The following is a 14,956-nucleotide window of genomic DNA, read 5'->3' as shown; positions in this document are numbered from 1 at the left end:
AAAATCTCTGTGTCATTTCAGTTATCCTTGCAATACAAGACTTGTGTTAGGGAGAATTCTCAAGAATGTGCTAATTTCCCTTACCTTTCAAGACCCCCAGCAACTTTGCTGGACTTCTAGAATTTTAATTTTTACCTGGAAAGAGTGTGAGCCTTTTTTCCCACTCTTTCATGTATTTTGATGTGTGTTTTACTTTTGTGTTCTTTGGATATGGAGTTTTAAGGCATGTTCTTGTGTGTCACACAGCACCGTAAGTGCAGTGGCACAGGGGTGTCTTTCAGACTCCCCAAGGTTTAAATACCTTTTCTGGGACTGACTACCATCTCCCAGAGCATGTGAAGTTAAACTGACTTTACTAGTCCTTTTAAATTCATAGACCCAGCACACACTATCTTCCTATAGAGTGCTGGAGGGGTTGCCTAGCATCCCGTGTCTAAACACTCATGTAACAGTCAAATGTTACCCTTTCCTCTTGAAATGGCTGGTGGCAGTGGTTTTAGAACAAACTACCATGATTTTTTCCGACCGCGAACACCGGTAGCTAAAAATCGGGTCAGCCATGTTTTTCAATATGGCGCCCATGACCCCTCTGTAAAAACAGACTCTGGTCATCTTTTTTCGCCGTTTCTTTTAGGAAAGGCCCTTCTTGTGTTTAACTCTGTGCGCCAAACCAGGTTTGGTCCCTTTGTTCAATGCCCTTTGGCGGGCTTCAGTGCGGAAGCCCTCCTCTGGCGCCAGAGTGTCTGGGGTGGACAAGATGTGAGGGAGGTTCCCCAAACTCCCTCTGCTTAGTCTCCTAGGAGATGGAATGTACTCTGGCGTGATTGGCTGGCTGTCTGACAAGGACAGCCACCCTGCTAGGTGAGTGGCAGCTAGGCTGGAATGAATAGGAGAAAACTGTTTAAAAGCAGGTCTCTGTGACTTGGAAGCAGAGTCGACCACTGGAATGAAAGAACCGAAGACGAGCTGAAGGAAGGCGACTGCTGAAACTCCTGGACCGTTGGTTTGCCTGGTGAAGCCCTGCTGCAGGTCCGAATTGCCTGAAACTCCATCGACAAAGAAGCTCCTTCAAGGACGGCTTCTTCCCTTGAGCTGGTGGGAACAACCAACTCGTAAACCGCCTGGACACCGTCTCCATACTGGTTGAATTTTCTTCAGAGTGCTGTTGAAAACCGGATAGCCAGTGAGAAGGATACCAGTTTGTGGGCTTTAAGGCACTCAGACCTTAAACTGACACTTAGTCAAGCTTGTGGCCTCTTCCCTGGGCAGTGCAGGAACCTCCCGACGTTCTCCTTCTTGTCCCCACGACTGAATCTCAGGAACAGCGAGATATGCAGGAACTGCCAGGAACAACTGCCTCAGCTACAGCTTTTCTTCATAACTAAGGTACTGGGCAAACGCGGTGTGGAAATCCTTTCTGCCATGGTGAAAGTTTGTGAAACTTTCCCAACTTTGGGGCCTTGTTCGCTCCTAAAGCGACATATAACTCTTTTTCTAGCAAAATACTTCCTCGAACATTGGCAAAGACTTAACCGTTTACTACCAGAACTGTGCTATCCTATCCAAGACTCTGAACCATTGACTTTGGCCCAGGCCTATTGAATTGAATTGCTGGTTGTAGTGAACTAAAACTATTTTCCCTGCCTATGAAAGTAATTGTGCTTTCAATTATTTTAACCTTGTCTTTCTACACCTTTTGAAAGTAACTGAAGTGCCATTTTGCTCTCACTTCAGGGGAGTTTAACTTGTTCAGAAACATATTGGTTGTGTACTGTAGTATATTAGTGTGTGATATTGAGCTGCTTTCTTACTAGTGGAATGTTTTTCAAATGATTGTGTAAATAAATGTATATTCTTTTACCCAGAAACCTTGAATGGTGTTTGTTTGAACTACTGTGATTGCAAGTCCTTTGTGTAACATCTTGTACTGCTCACATTACTCTTGAGAAGTCTGGCTGCTCAGCCACTGCTACCACATAACTGTGTAGTACAGGCTTGTACCAAAGGTGAGATTGTGCTTACACCAGTAGTCTTAATTGTGTGTAGTGTTCTCAAAGGGTACTGCATGTAATTCTGCTTAACAACTTGCAAACCGTGAGAATTGTTTGGCAGTGATATAAACCTTCAACAATTCAATGCGTTCTCTGTCACAGTGGCCTGGTTAAACCTTCTTAATATTCTCCGGATCCATTCACACCACACCCATCACTCTAATAAGTCCTTGATTTCCACTCTGGTCCTCAGCCACCTCAACTGCAGCCCAATCCTCCACATGGGTCTTCCTCTATACTCTTTTTCTCTCCCAGATCAAGTACTTAATTTACTACTGAAACTCTAAGACCACTGCACTCTCCCCTTTTCCTCATCACCATGAAGCCGTGACATGGGCTGGGCCTCTGTGCACTACTTGTACTGAGGTGCGAGAAGTAAACAAGAACCAAAATGGCAGACTGGATTCTTAAAGCTGTAGTCCAGAGGACAAGGGAACTTCACACTTCTCCATTAGAGGCAGTACTGTTACAGTGTATATTCAAATCCAACCAATTCTGCACCAGCATACCAAATCATATACACCTGCAGGACTGCATAAAGAAGAGCCTGACCCACTGAAAGGTGAGAGGGGTGTATATAAGGAGGCTACAACAGGGCAAGTGTGAGGGAGGTTGGAAAAGAGTATGTGTGAGTTTGGTGAAGGTTGTCGAAAGGAGAGAATGGAGGAGTAGATGAGGCTGGAGGAGAAAAGGAGAATGGAGGAGCAGAATATATTTAGAGGGAGGAAGAGTGGTGGGTGAAAGGAGCAAAAGAGGAGGTGGAGGAGAGAGTAAAAGAAGTGGGAAAGGAAGTGAAAAGCAGTAGAGTTGGAGGTGGTAGTGAAAAAAGCAGCAGATAGGTGGAAGGCGGGGATATGTGCTGCGTAAGTGATGGTAGTGACAGAAATAGAACACAGAAAGGAGGAGGTGATGATAGAAGTAAGACCTGTGGAGAAGAGAAGGCATAGTGTGGAGGAGGGCAAGAGAGAGCAAGATCTAAAGAAGAGTGGAAATGAAGAGAATTTACACACTAAGCAAAAAGGGTGTGTGAGATTGGTGGATGGATGTAAAAACACTTGACAAGGGGACAAGGAAGTACGTAAGGAGCCAGGAGAGAGTCAGGTTCCCAGAAGAGAGGAGGATGGAAGACCCTTAGGTACGGACTTCTGTCGGGGCTGCGAGGAGCAAAGCAAGAGGGTGTTGGTGGGTTGCTGGTGCCATTTTGTGTTAATTTCCTAAATATGCCTTTTGTTAAACTTACTGCAGGGTTTGAGTCTTTTGTACAGATCACTCAATCTCATGACAGCAGACAAAGTTACATGGTAAGAGCAAAGAAAGAGGATAGATTACATTGGAGGGTATGCAGTTGCATCCCTGACGTTCTTCCATGGTTCAGCAGGCCTAGGCGGAGAAAACCTCAGAGGCCCGATTGGCGGTCTTGCAAAAGGAATGCTGAAATAACCATCCACTGCTCGGTCAGTTCCCTTTATGCTGAGACGTCTTCCTTTCAGCTTTCCATAACTGGTAGCTACAATAGGATCTGTGGAAAATAGACAAATACCTTAGGCACGCCATTGCTTTATGACACGGGTTAAGAATCATACTGTACTATTGCAATTGCTCACTTCAGATTACTACACATCTAAATGCTTTAACTGGTAGATATTACATGCTAAAATGCACAGTCCCTTCACCTTGTGCCTCCTGTCACAAAACAAAGTGGACTCCACAAAGGATGCAACTCGAGAATTAATTTCAAAAGATTTATTAGTCACTATGTAATATATAAGGGAAATTCAAAAAGGGGTATACATGGCAAAATGTTTTCTTCATTCAAAATAGCTCTCCAAAAATGTCTCTGTGTACACAGAGAAACCTTCCTCATTCCCCTATGTTCTCTTCCCTCCTGTACGGAGTTGCTCTATTAAATGTCTTGATGGGTGAGTGGCCTCTGCCAGGATACCAATGGGTGGATAGCACCACCAAGATGTCTGTTAGCCTTGTGTCAGCTCTAGGTTCTTCTTGAACAGGTTTCACAGCATCTCCCAGCTGTGAGGTTAGCCAGGACGGTTGTCTGGTGTCTGATTTGCTTTGTCCACCTCCCTGCCTTAGGGTTCTAAAGCTATGATCACCTTACCCAGTCTTTCTCCCCTGCTCACCAAGTTGATGCTCAATTGTGTCTGTGGCTGGTTGCTAAACTTTGACTCTGTTGAGCTGTTATCTGGCTGCCTCGACCTTTCACCACATGCTCATTCCTCCTGTCACTTCTCCCAGGCAACAAATAAGCTTGTGCCAACAAGTAATGTCTGGTATTCTCCTTGTTCTTCCAGTGTTCTTCCCATAGTCCTCCTCGCTCACTTCTTGATTCTTGCTCTCTCACCCAACTACCTCTCCTTCCTCCATACAACCTCTTTGCTTTACTTTTTTCTGTTGGTTTTCTACGTATTCCCTTCTTAACATCCTCCAAAGTCTTCTGTTACCGTTTCTCCTCCTGGATATCCACCTCAAACAACCTCTCTTGATTTCCTCCCTCCCACTACATATCCTCCTGTACCACCAATGCTTCTGATCCACCACTTGTTGCTTAGCTGCTCCAACCCCCCACAATACTATTTTCCCTGCATACTGAGAGTCTGGGCTTGCAGGGCCCACAGATATCATTTTAACTCTGTTGGTCTGATTTCTTAAAGATACAGTAGCTACACTATATGCCAAGTGAGTCCTCCTGTCTCAGGGTTCCTGTGTTGTGGGGGGGACCCTGTGCCCCAACATCATGTAGCGGGTGTAGGGGCCCAGCCCCCAGAGTAACCCCCCTGTACCAGCTATATATATAATATATATATATATATATATATATATACACACACACACACACACACACACACACACACACACGCCGAGCTCCAGTAAGCTACCCATGAAGGTCAAGCATGTGGGTGGGTGCTGAGGTGGTCGGGAGATTGCGTGAGTGCAAGGGACTAGTTATGTGTCCAGCTGGACCGAATTTTGTCGTAGGTCGTCACTGCATTCTGATGGCAGCAGTGTTGTGCTTTGTGTTTTTAGTCTGGTGTATGAAGCCGAAACCTTGTGTGTCCAGCTAAACCTGAATTGCGTCAGGTAAAGTAAAACCATTAACTATGGGGATTATATCTGATGAGTGATATTAAGGGTAAATTAAAGCAAGGATGCATTTCATCAATGATGCTTTTAAACATACATTTGGTGGACCTCCCTCAGTATTTACATCAGGACATGTAAACAACCTCCTAAATTAAGTATGAATTACTTATAAACGTCGGGATAGAATCCTTAGTGGAACATGTTAGTACTGGATTACAACAGCTGCTAAATATAACAGGATTACTGTAAAATGAAAGATTTGATTTGACATTTTAACAAATAAAAGAGGCAGGGCACTATTAACCCGTCAGATAGCACAGCGAGTAGAGCGCTCGCGTTGACATCCGTGCAGAGCCTGTTGACGCAGGTTTGAATTCAAGCAGGGCCAAACTCAGCCTTTCATCCTTCCAAGATCCATGAATGAGCACCACTCACTGTGGGTAATAATAAGCAGCGCTCAGATGCCTGAGGGTTTGTCGCTCTATATAAATGCAAAAATATTATGATGTCTTTTTGGTAAATACACGCTTTCCAAAGGAACAAGGTTTATTGGAGGTAAAAGGTTAAAAATAGACCAAGAATGTACATATTTATCACTTGTAATAATAAACTATCCTAGAACCAATTAGAGGGAATCTGGATTAATAAACGATGTTTGCTAATGACTGCGCAGCTGAGATTTCATTTTGAATGGGACAGTGGGCCTCATTATGACCCGGGCGCTAAGTGTTTAACGGTGCCGTAAAAGGCTGCGGTGCCGTTAAACCCTTAACGCCAGATTCACACTTTAACGCCTGCTTTTTGCAGGCGTTAAAGTCCAACCCGCTAAAGGACCTTGGTGCTAATTACGGCACCGTAATTTACGGTGCCATAATTAGCGCCTTCCCCATTCCCATTGAGCCCTATGGGCCAGAAATGGGAATGGGGAAGGGGCCATGGTGAATGGGGATTTACCGCCCCGCCAACCTTGGAATGGGGCGGTAAATCCGCCATCCACCATGGCGGAATCCGGCATGGACCATGGTACTAATAGCACCATGGTCCAACGCCAGGGTTGTAATGAGGCCCCTAGCGCCTAATTACGAGGTCCCTTTGCGGGACCCGACCTTAATGGCTGGCTTTACCAGCGTTAAAGTAGGGACCCGCAAAGGGACCTTGGTGCTAATTACGGTACTGCAATTTGCGGTAACGTAATTAGCACCTTCCCCATTCCCATTGAGCCCTATGGGGCAAAAATGGGAATGGGGAAGGGCCATGGCGGCATGGGGAATTACCACCCCGCCAACCTCGGAATGGGGTGGTAATGCCCCATTCCGCCATGGCGGACTCCGGCATGGACCATGGTGCTAATAGCACCATGGTTTAGCGCCGGAGTCCTAATGAGGCCCAGTGAATCTGTTTTTCCCTTATAAAGGTTTACAGAGATACAATCGAGCCCACAATCTGTTTTGAAGGAGAAATGTTAGACACACACTAAACAGGAAAGCTAGATGTTTTACAAGGAAGATGTGGCAAAAAGTTTTCAAAATTGTTTGGGGCACTCTAGATCATATTGATTATGTCAGATATGTTTTGATTTGAAATACGATTTGGTTTGAGATGCACGAAAAACGGATGGGGATATTTAGAACATATTTTAGACCAACCAGCACATAAAGGTTATCAGAATGTTTAGAATGTCCGATAACTTTTGGAATGCTCTAATATAAATATGACACGTTTTAATAAATACTTGGATTTTAAAAAGGGTAAAAAAAGCAATGGACAGTTGAAAATATTCAGTAGATGACATTGCATTAGACAAGATTATGGGAGAACATTACCACTAAATTGTAAATGCTACTGTCCCCAGTTCAACTTAAAATGTGTACCACAGTTTTTTCTTGAAATTTAGATTCAATCAATTGCCCACTACAAATGAGATTATGGGTGCATGAAATAAGACACAAGGGGCCTCATTAAAAGTATGGCGGTCTGGAAATAGTGGTGCCGGCTGTACGATACCGGCACCCGTTTCCGGATCACCTCAGTACGAGTTGCGCTGCCAGAAAAACTATTACCGCAAACAAGACCCACGGTGTCACCGTTGCCGACAGCACCGCGGCCAGCGATCGCACCAGGAGCCTGTGCCTGAAACACTGGCACGTCGGACGTATAGTCACATTCTGAGTACCACCATCAAGGGAACACCGGCATAAAAATGCTGGTGCCACCGTGATCACCACGCCGGGAAACACCGGCATCGCGGATCAGGCGGAAAGCAGTCTCAGGAGTGCAGTAAAAGACCACAGGTGTACATAATCAGCCCAGCTGCACACCATTAGCACTGAGAATTCTCAAAAGTCCCACACCCACACCCCACACCTCACACCTCTCAACACAACCATGCTGGCAGCTGCAGTACAAGTCATGGATCTGGGGGCCCTGCATGCAGGGCTCCAATATGAGGAGGATTTTGAAGAGACAGAGAGGCAGAGGAGGCAGCGGAGGTGCAGGAGGAGAAGGAGGAGGATGAAGGGCATGGCCAGTAACAATGGCCAGCAGGTAGCACCCTGTAGGCAGCCATCCATATCCCTGATAGACTAAGGGGGAACAGCAGGGTAAGTAAAACCAACACGGTCTTCCCTGGAATCAAAACTCAAAAAACATACAATGAGACTGGTTGTAGTGAAGGCCTTCCTTTTTTGCAGAGTACCGAACTTAGGAGGTGTAAACTTCCCTATGGGAGATTAAACAATTAAATAATCTCTCTGTACTTATTTGCCTTGTTTCACATAATTTATTATAAAAATACATTTAAACATTTTTATACTAAAACACATTTTTATATCAAAAGTTAATTTCAATCTTTTATCAAAAAGGTTAATACAAGGTTCTCTACTGACAGTACTACACTAATGACATATAATTTAGCAATACATACAGCTATACCCAAATAGGCAACTTGTATACTTACATGATAAAAAAAAAACAAGAAACAAATAACTATAAATAGACCTACACAGTGCAAAACTGAAAAACAACACAAATAATGAATTATAACACTGTCTTCACACACTAAAATCACAAAAGTGCGAACATATATTGAACAACACACTAATTACTACAATACACTAAATAGTACAACAAATGAACATCTATACTAAAATATGCCACCCATACTCCACCTAAGGGCCACACCCTAGAACCTGAGTGCAGCACAGATCCACACCCTGTATCGGTTGGACAGGGAGACCATTGCACACATTGTTGATTTGATCCATGATTATATCAGCAGCTTAATCAACATCAGGACTGCAATACCCCCTTGCTCAAGGTGGTATCGGTGCTGCATTTCTTGGCCACGGGCACCTTTCAGCACACCATGGGAGAGCTGTACAGGTTATCCCAACCTTGTTTCTCCAGGGTGCTCTTCCAGGTCCTGGATGCACTCCTCTGGCACAAGTCAGACCACATAGCCCAGCCCAGGTGAATGCCACCAAAGTGGTATTCCGTGCTCTGGCAGGCATGCCCATTCTCATCGGTGCGCTGGACAGCACACATGTTAGGCTGGTGGTCAGACATGCAAATGAGGAAGCGCAAACTGTACCACTCCCTGAATGTGCAGGTTGTGTGCGATGCAGACCTCCCCATCACCCACTGCTGCAGTCGTTTCCCAGGCTCCACGAATGATTCAATGGTACTGCGGAACTCCACGCTCCCAGGGTGCATGGCATGACACAGCAGGGACCAGACCTGGCTGTTGGGTGAATCAAAGTAACATGGCATGTGCACTGTGGAAAGGAGGGTGGGGGTTGTCCACTGCCACCAGTGCATGGGTGTAATGCAATGGCATGTACACAAATAGCATGCATGAGCGGGAGGGCATGTCTGGTATGTGGTGCATGGGCAAATGGAGCACACCCCATCACTATGTTTGATGAAAGACAGCCACGACACATGCACTACAGGTACCAGAATGCATTTTACCCATGCCACCAATCCCAGCATCTACACACTGTGCACATCCCCCACCACCTGTGCAACAGCCATGTCAGGCTAATGTAACCCCCCCAGGAACTGTACCCTGCAGCATGTAGCCAGATCACCTGCCTGTTAGAAGTGCACATACCTATATGCATGTGAAATGAAGCATAACAATGTTTGAACACAGGTGAACAAATGGGCGAGATGACCATCGCAAGAAATGCAAAGAGAACCAGAAGTAGCACACGCAATGGACAAGCTAGAAGCTGGTGTTGCCAAACGGTCAATGGGCAGGGTGTGTTTTAAAGCCCCCCACCCCCTTTATCATGATTAAGGCTTTGGGTGCATGGCATATATCAACTTGCTTTTCCCTCTGCATTCATCCACATTCATTTCTGGGCCTTTCATTCTGCCTTCATCCACATTTATTTCAGCGCCTTTCATTCTGCATTCATCCACATTTCTGTGTTGTCAAATGAAAAGTTAAATCACAAGCAGTATTAATCTGCTTTAATTGAAAATCAAAAATCCATTAATTAAAGCATGCATGCACAAGGAAAGAAATCCTAGCTTCATTCATTCCATAGCAACAAACGATAGCTCCTGTGACTCCTGCTGCCTTAAGATATGTGATTTGAGCAAACCTACAACCTTCACTGCAATTTCCATACAACAATTGCACTATCCCTATCTGCAATAAGATTGCCATGCGATGTCTGAATGACGCCAGAGTGAACCAGCCAGACAGACCTGTTTTAGCCTTATTTACCATGCTCGTACATAAATGCAGACTGCAAGCAGGCTTATTTCCATCTGCACGAATGTGTAAAAATCAGTAAGAAGCCTTAAACATAATGCAACGGATACTAGGGTTATCTGTGCCATTGCCTACATTTTGTGCCAATCCCATGTGACACAGACCAACATACAGACTTGGCTTCCATGACACTACCACTGCAATTACTTTGTCCCCCTTGTGTCCCTCCCATGCAGGTGATGCAGGATACCCCTTGATGCCATGGCTGATAACCCCAGTCAGGCGACCGCAAGACCAGCATGACCATGCCTACAACTGTGCACACATCCAGAAACGGTGCACCATAGAACAAACTTTTGGGCTGCTAAAGGCAAGCTTCTGTGCCTGAGTAGGTCTGCGGGTGCACTTATGTACAGCCCTGTGAAGGTGGGCAAGATAATTCTGGCCTGTGCCATGTTACATAACATGTGCATTAGGCGCAGCATTCATCTTCCCCCAGACATGGACATGCATCCACCGGAGGACGACACTGATAGCGAGGATGAATTGCATTGCCCCATCAAAGGGATGCCATAGATGGGCGTGACGCACGCAATGAACTGATCAGACACTACTTTTGAGCAGATCACACATGCACATGGCCTAGGCCAGCAACCGCAATCTACATAATGCACAAAATACATCACACAATCACATGAAAAATGAATCTTCAGTCATGATTTCTATGCAACACCCAGTGTATTGAAATGTATGATATGATATGAAGTAGAAAAAGAAGGTCAGGCGCGCACTCTGGTTCCAAGTCAGCAGCACCGGGGCTATTATGCCCCCACTTTGGAGAGCCATATTCATGGTTTCCCCCCTCCCCCAATTGTGGGTAAGATTTGTGTTTGGAGGGGAGTTCTTTCCTGGTCTCCTGAAAGAAACACTTGTGCCATCACTACAATAACCAGAATGTCATGATGCCTACCTCCAAGGAGCCAGGTCCGACCCAGCAACCCCAGAGGCAGGCATCATTTCCCCCAGGGGAGTGCCAGCGGGCCCAAGCTGGGGCCCTTTGGACGCAGTCCTGGCGCCTTAGGCGCCAGGCTCATGTTGGACCCCTGTCCTGGCGCCTTAGGCGCCAGGCTCATAAAGCTAGACATGTGTTCAAGTGTTTTATGTGCACTTACCTGATGCAGACCATGCTGCCACATCCAGGCCCTCTTGAGGCCTGAATGGAACTACTTTACTTGTGGGACTACTTTCCACCTGGGTGTGGTCGGGGAAGGATACATACCTGATCGGAGGAAGGATACACACTTGGAACTTCTTCCAAAGCTATTTAAACCACACCCGATCAGCAACTCACGCTTCGCGTTGTTCTGCTCCTCGCAGCTGGACGCTCACCGTGTCAGCTCCTTCATCTGGACTTCAGCCACGCCTGTCAGCATCCTGGGTCACCTGCAAAGGGAGACAAGAGACCTTACCAGCTAAATCTGCTCCATGGAGACATCACCGACGATCCTGAAAGGGAAGACATTATTTTTAAAAGCATTTTGTTACGATCGCTGCAGTGCTGCATTTCACTCACCTTTCCTGGGTTCCTCCATCTTCAGCAGCGATCATCCGGATACACAGCCACTTCCCAGAGCCTAGAGAAAAAGACAAGAATAAGAGGTGAGAGAAGGAAGGGAATAAGACTTACCTGTTGGGTCATTCCCATTTCATTTCGGGTCTTGCCGCTTCCAGGCATTTTCCGGACCCCGGCCCCTATGGGGAAAAAAGACAAAGACATTGAATGAGCGTATGCAAAGACAGTTCCCGAGCGCTCATCCAGAACTAACCTGCCATTTACTGGAACTGGAACTGCACGTTTCACTTCGGGTCGGCGCCATATCTCCGGCATTCCGAACCCCGGCCCCTAAGGGGAAAAAAGACATAAGCATTAGCGCTCGCTGCAAAAAGACAATGAACATTATTATTAAGCTTGGACTTTTGAACTTGCAACAGAACTTTTACAGAGCCTTACCTGAATAGTCAAGGTTACCTGAACTCCCATCAATCCTCAATCCAGTGAAGTAACTGGGTTTCAACGCGCCCCTGCATCAGAAGCAGGATGGAGAGCTCATCCTTCCTGACACTAAGGTGAGACTTCACGGGGAATCGTGGAAGGGTATCGTGGAGGGTTGGAAGAGAGTGGGAGGCTTGAGCATAACTCAGTCAGTAAGTAAGTAATACTCCCTTTTCATGCATAGGGGAATATTCCTGCGAGCCGGAGAAGCCAGAGTAGAGGGCCCTTCCTGTCCATCTACAGAGTCCTGCGCTTCACCATTGAAGAAGCATCAGCACTCGAAGCCAGACCTGCGCCTCCGTGGGAATCAGGTGAGCGTTACAGAACGCGAAGCCTACCCACAATTTCCCACCCAGGCGCTATGGAGACTTCCGAGACTGACCAGCTGGCCCAGCTTTTGGGGGAATTACGGGCAGAGGTGCACTCAGCCCGCCAGGAGACTAACTCTCTCAAAAGAGAACTGATCTTATCCAAGGAAAGAACAGATGACCTAGCCAAAAGGTTATTACAGGCCCAGGCAGGGCACACTCCTTTACCTAATTCCGGAGACATTTCCACATCAATGGGTTTGAGTAACCCGGTACAAATTAATCTACCTGGACACATGCCTGTGGCCCCGCCTGAACGTTTTGCGGGGGATCCCAAGAAATATGCCGTCTTTATGAACCAATGTCGTTTACACTTTCTATGCAGACCCGGAGCCTTCCCTAACGACCAGACCAAGGTAGCCTTTATACTATCTTACCTCAGTGGCAGTGCTGCCGATTGGTCTATTCCATTGGTAAATCAGGATGATCTCATTCTCCAGAATTTGCAGGGCTTCCAGGCCAGCATGGAAAGATTGTTCGCTCGACACTCTCAAGGACAGGCCCTTGATAACGAACTGCTATCCTTACGACAAGGTAATCAGGATCTTCTGTCCTACATAGCCACCTTTAACAGACTGGTTGTGGAAACTGGATGGCCAGAAAGCAAAAGGATCACATTGTTTCATCGAGGCCTGCGCGGAGAGCTTAAGGATGTTCTAGCTCAGATAGTAAACCCACCCCAGGTCTGCGCAGACTACATTGACTTGGTGGTTCAACTTGATCACAGACTTCAAAATAGAAAAGCAGATCGGTTCAAGTATGAAAACCGAGCACCGATCAAAACCCACGCTAACTCCCAGAGTACCGACATATCTGAACCTATGCAAATCGGTGGTGTTAAAGGACCATTAACGCAGAAAGAACAAGAGAGAAGGCGGCAAATGCAACTTTGTCTGTATTGCGGGACTTCCGGTCACTTTCTTCGAAATTGTCCAGTTAAACCACTTAAGAAGGTGGTTGGAGCTACTGATAACGAATTAGTGACACCTGATTCGGGAAACGACCTAGCCCGGCAAGCGTAGGGGTCCGCTTGCCGAGCTTGAAAACTAACTCTTTGACCTCGCATTTTGTCATGCCAATGGTGCTCGTGGACCCAAAACAGCCTCAGCAGTTGCATGCTATAAAAGCATACATCGACAGTGGAGCTATTGGAAATTACATAGACCGTGAATTGGCTTCCAGGATTAAGCTTCCACTCCGCCCGAAAGTAACCCAAGATGTCATTGCTACAGTAGATGGAACCGAAATAGCCTCAGGGCCTGTAACGCATTCCACTGTTGAAGTGACACTGGTGGGTCAGGATGGACATCGGGAAGCAATCGTGTTTGATGTGATCAAGGCCCCACAATTTCAAGTAATTCTTGGAATTCCTTGGTTAGAAACACATAATCCCAGAATTGACTGGCGAGCAAAGAAGATAAGTTTTTCTGATTGTGAACCAACTTGTTATCCAAGAAATCCAGCTATGGGTCTAGCCTCAGCAACTTCCACCCCTGTACAGCTACCGTCAGAATACCAAGAATTCCAAGACGTTTTTCAGAAAGAACAGGCTAACACGTTACCTCCCCATCGGTCTTATGATTGCCAAATCGATCTGGTACCCAATGCTCAACTACCTTGTAGTAGGATTTATGCTCTTACGGAACCTGAGAACCTGCATTTGCGTCAGTATTTAGATCAGTATCTAGCCAATGGTTTTATTCGCCTGTCCAAGTCTCCTGTCTCTTCAGCTCTGTTCTTCGTGCCGAAAAAAGAAGGCGACCTTAGAACGTGTATAGACTATCGCGCCCTAAATCAAATAACAATTAAGAATCGTTATCCTCTGCCTTTGATCCCGGAGCTTATCGACCAGGTGAAAGACGCTTGTGTGTACACCAAGTTAGATCTCCGAGGAGCTTATCACCTGGTGCGCATAAAAGAAGGCGACGAATGGAGGACTGCATTCCGCACCAAATTTGGGCTCTTCGAATATCAGGTGATGCCCTTCGGTTTGTGCAATGCACCTGCCGTCTTTCAGTACTTTAGGAATGATGTTCTTCGGGAACTTATCGATGTCTGTGTCATTGTTTACATTGACGACATCCTGGTGTACTCTTCTTCAGAATCTGATCACAGAAAACATGTTAGGGCAGTTCTTGAGAAACTGCGCCAGCACAGACTATTTGCAAAACTCGAAAAATGCGTTTTTCATACCACAGAAGTTGAGTTTCTCGGATTCATCCTGACACCTCAAGGAGTCCAAATGGACTTGAGAAAGGTGGATGCCATCCTCAAATGGCCATCTCCAAGCTCGGTGAAGGGAGTTCAGAGCATGCTCGGCTTTGCCAATTTCTATCGAAGATTCATCCCGGAATTTTCCCGAACAGTCCAACCCATCACCGCTCTCCTAAAGAAAAACAAACGCTTCGAATGGACTCTTGAGGCCGAACAAGCCTTCCAGGACCTGAAAACCAAATTCACCTCTGCACCTGTATTGAAGCACCCGCACCCAGATCTCCCGTACATAGTGGAAACCGATGCATCCAGTTCGGCCATGGGAGCTGTCCTGTCGCAAAGAGACCCAAAAACTAACCAACTACACCCAGTGGCCTTTTGGTCCAGAAAATTTTCTCCTCCTGAAATCAACTACGCAATTGCCGATAAAGAGTTACTGGTCATCAAA

General features: G+C 46.1%; 1 protein-coding gene across 2 annotated transcripts in view; it reads right to left on the bottom strand.

Moving 5' to 3' along the window:
• Nucleotides 1–14,956, bottom strand: part of LOC138455244 (fatty acyl-CoA hydrolase precursor, medium chain-like) — an 820,182-nt gene that overhangs the window by 700,927 nt on the left and 104,299 nt on the right. For both annotated transcript variants that reach the window (XM_069607092.1, XM_069607093.1), the window contains exon 3: nucleotides 3,381–3,570. In XM_069607092.1, coding sequence (XP_069463193.1) covers nucleotides 3,381–3,570 — 190 coding nt within the window. The remainder of the gene's footprint in view (nucleotides 1–3,380; nucleotides 3,571–14,956) is intronic.

The sequence above is a fragment of the Ambystoma mexicanum genome, chromosome 1p (assembly GCF_040938575.1).
Source record: "Ambystoma mexicanum isolate Mex_15411 chromosome 1p, UKY_AmexF1_1, whole genome shotgun sequence".
Taxonomy (NCBI): domain Eukaryota; kingdom Metazoa; phylum Chordata; class Amphibia; order Caudata; family Ambystomatidae; genus Ambystoma; species Ambystoma mexicanum.
This window is presented reverse-complemented; position numbering and strand designations above follow the sequence as displayed.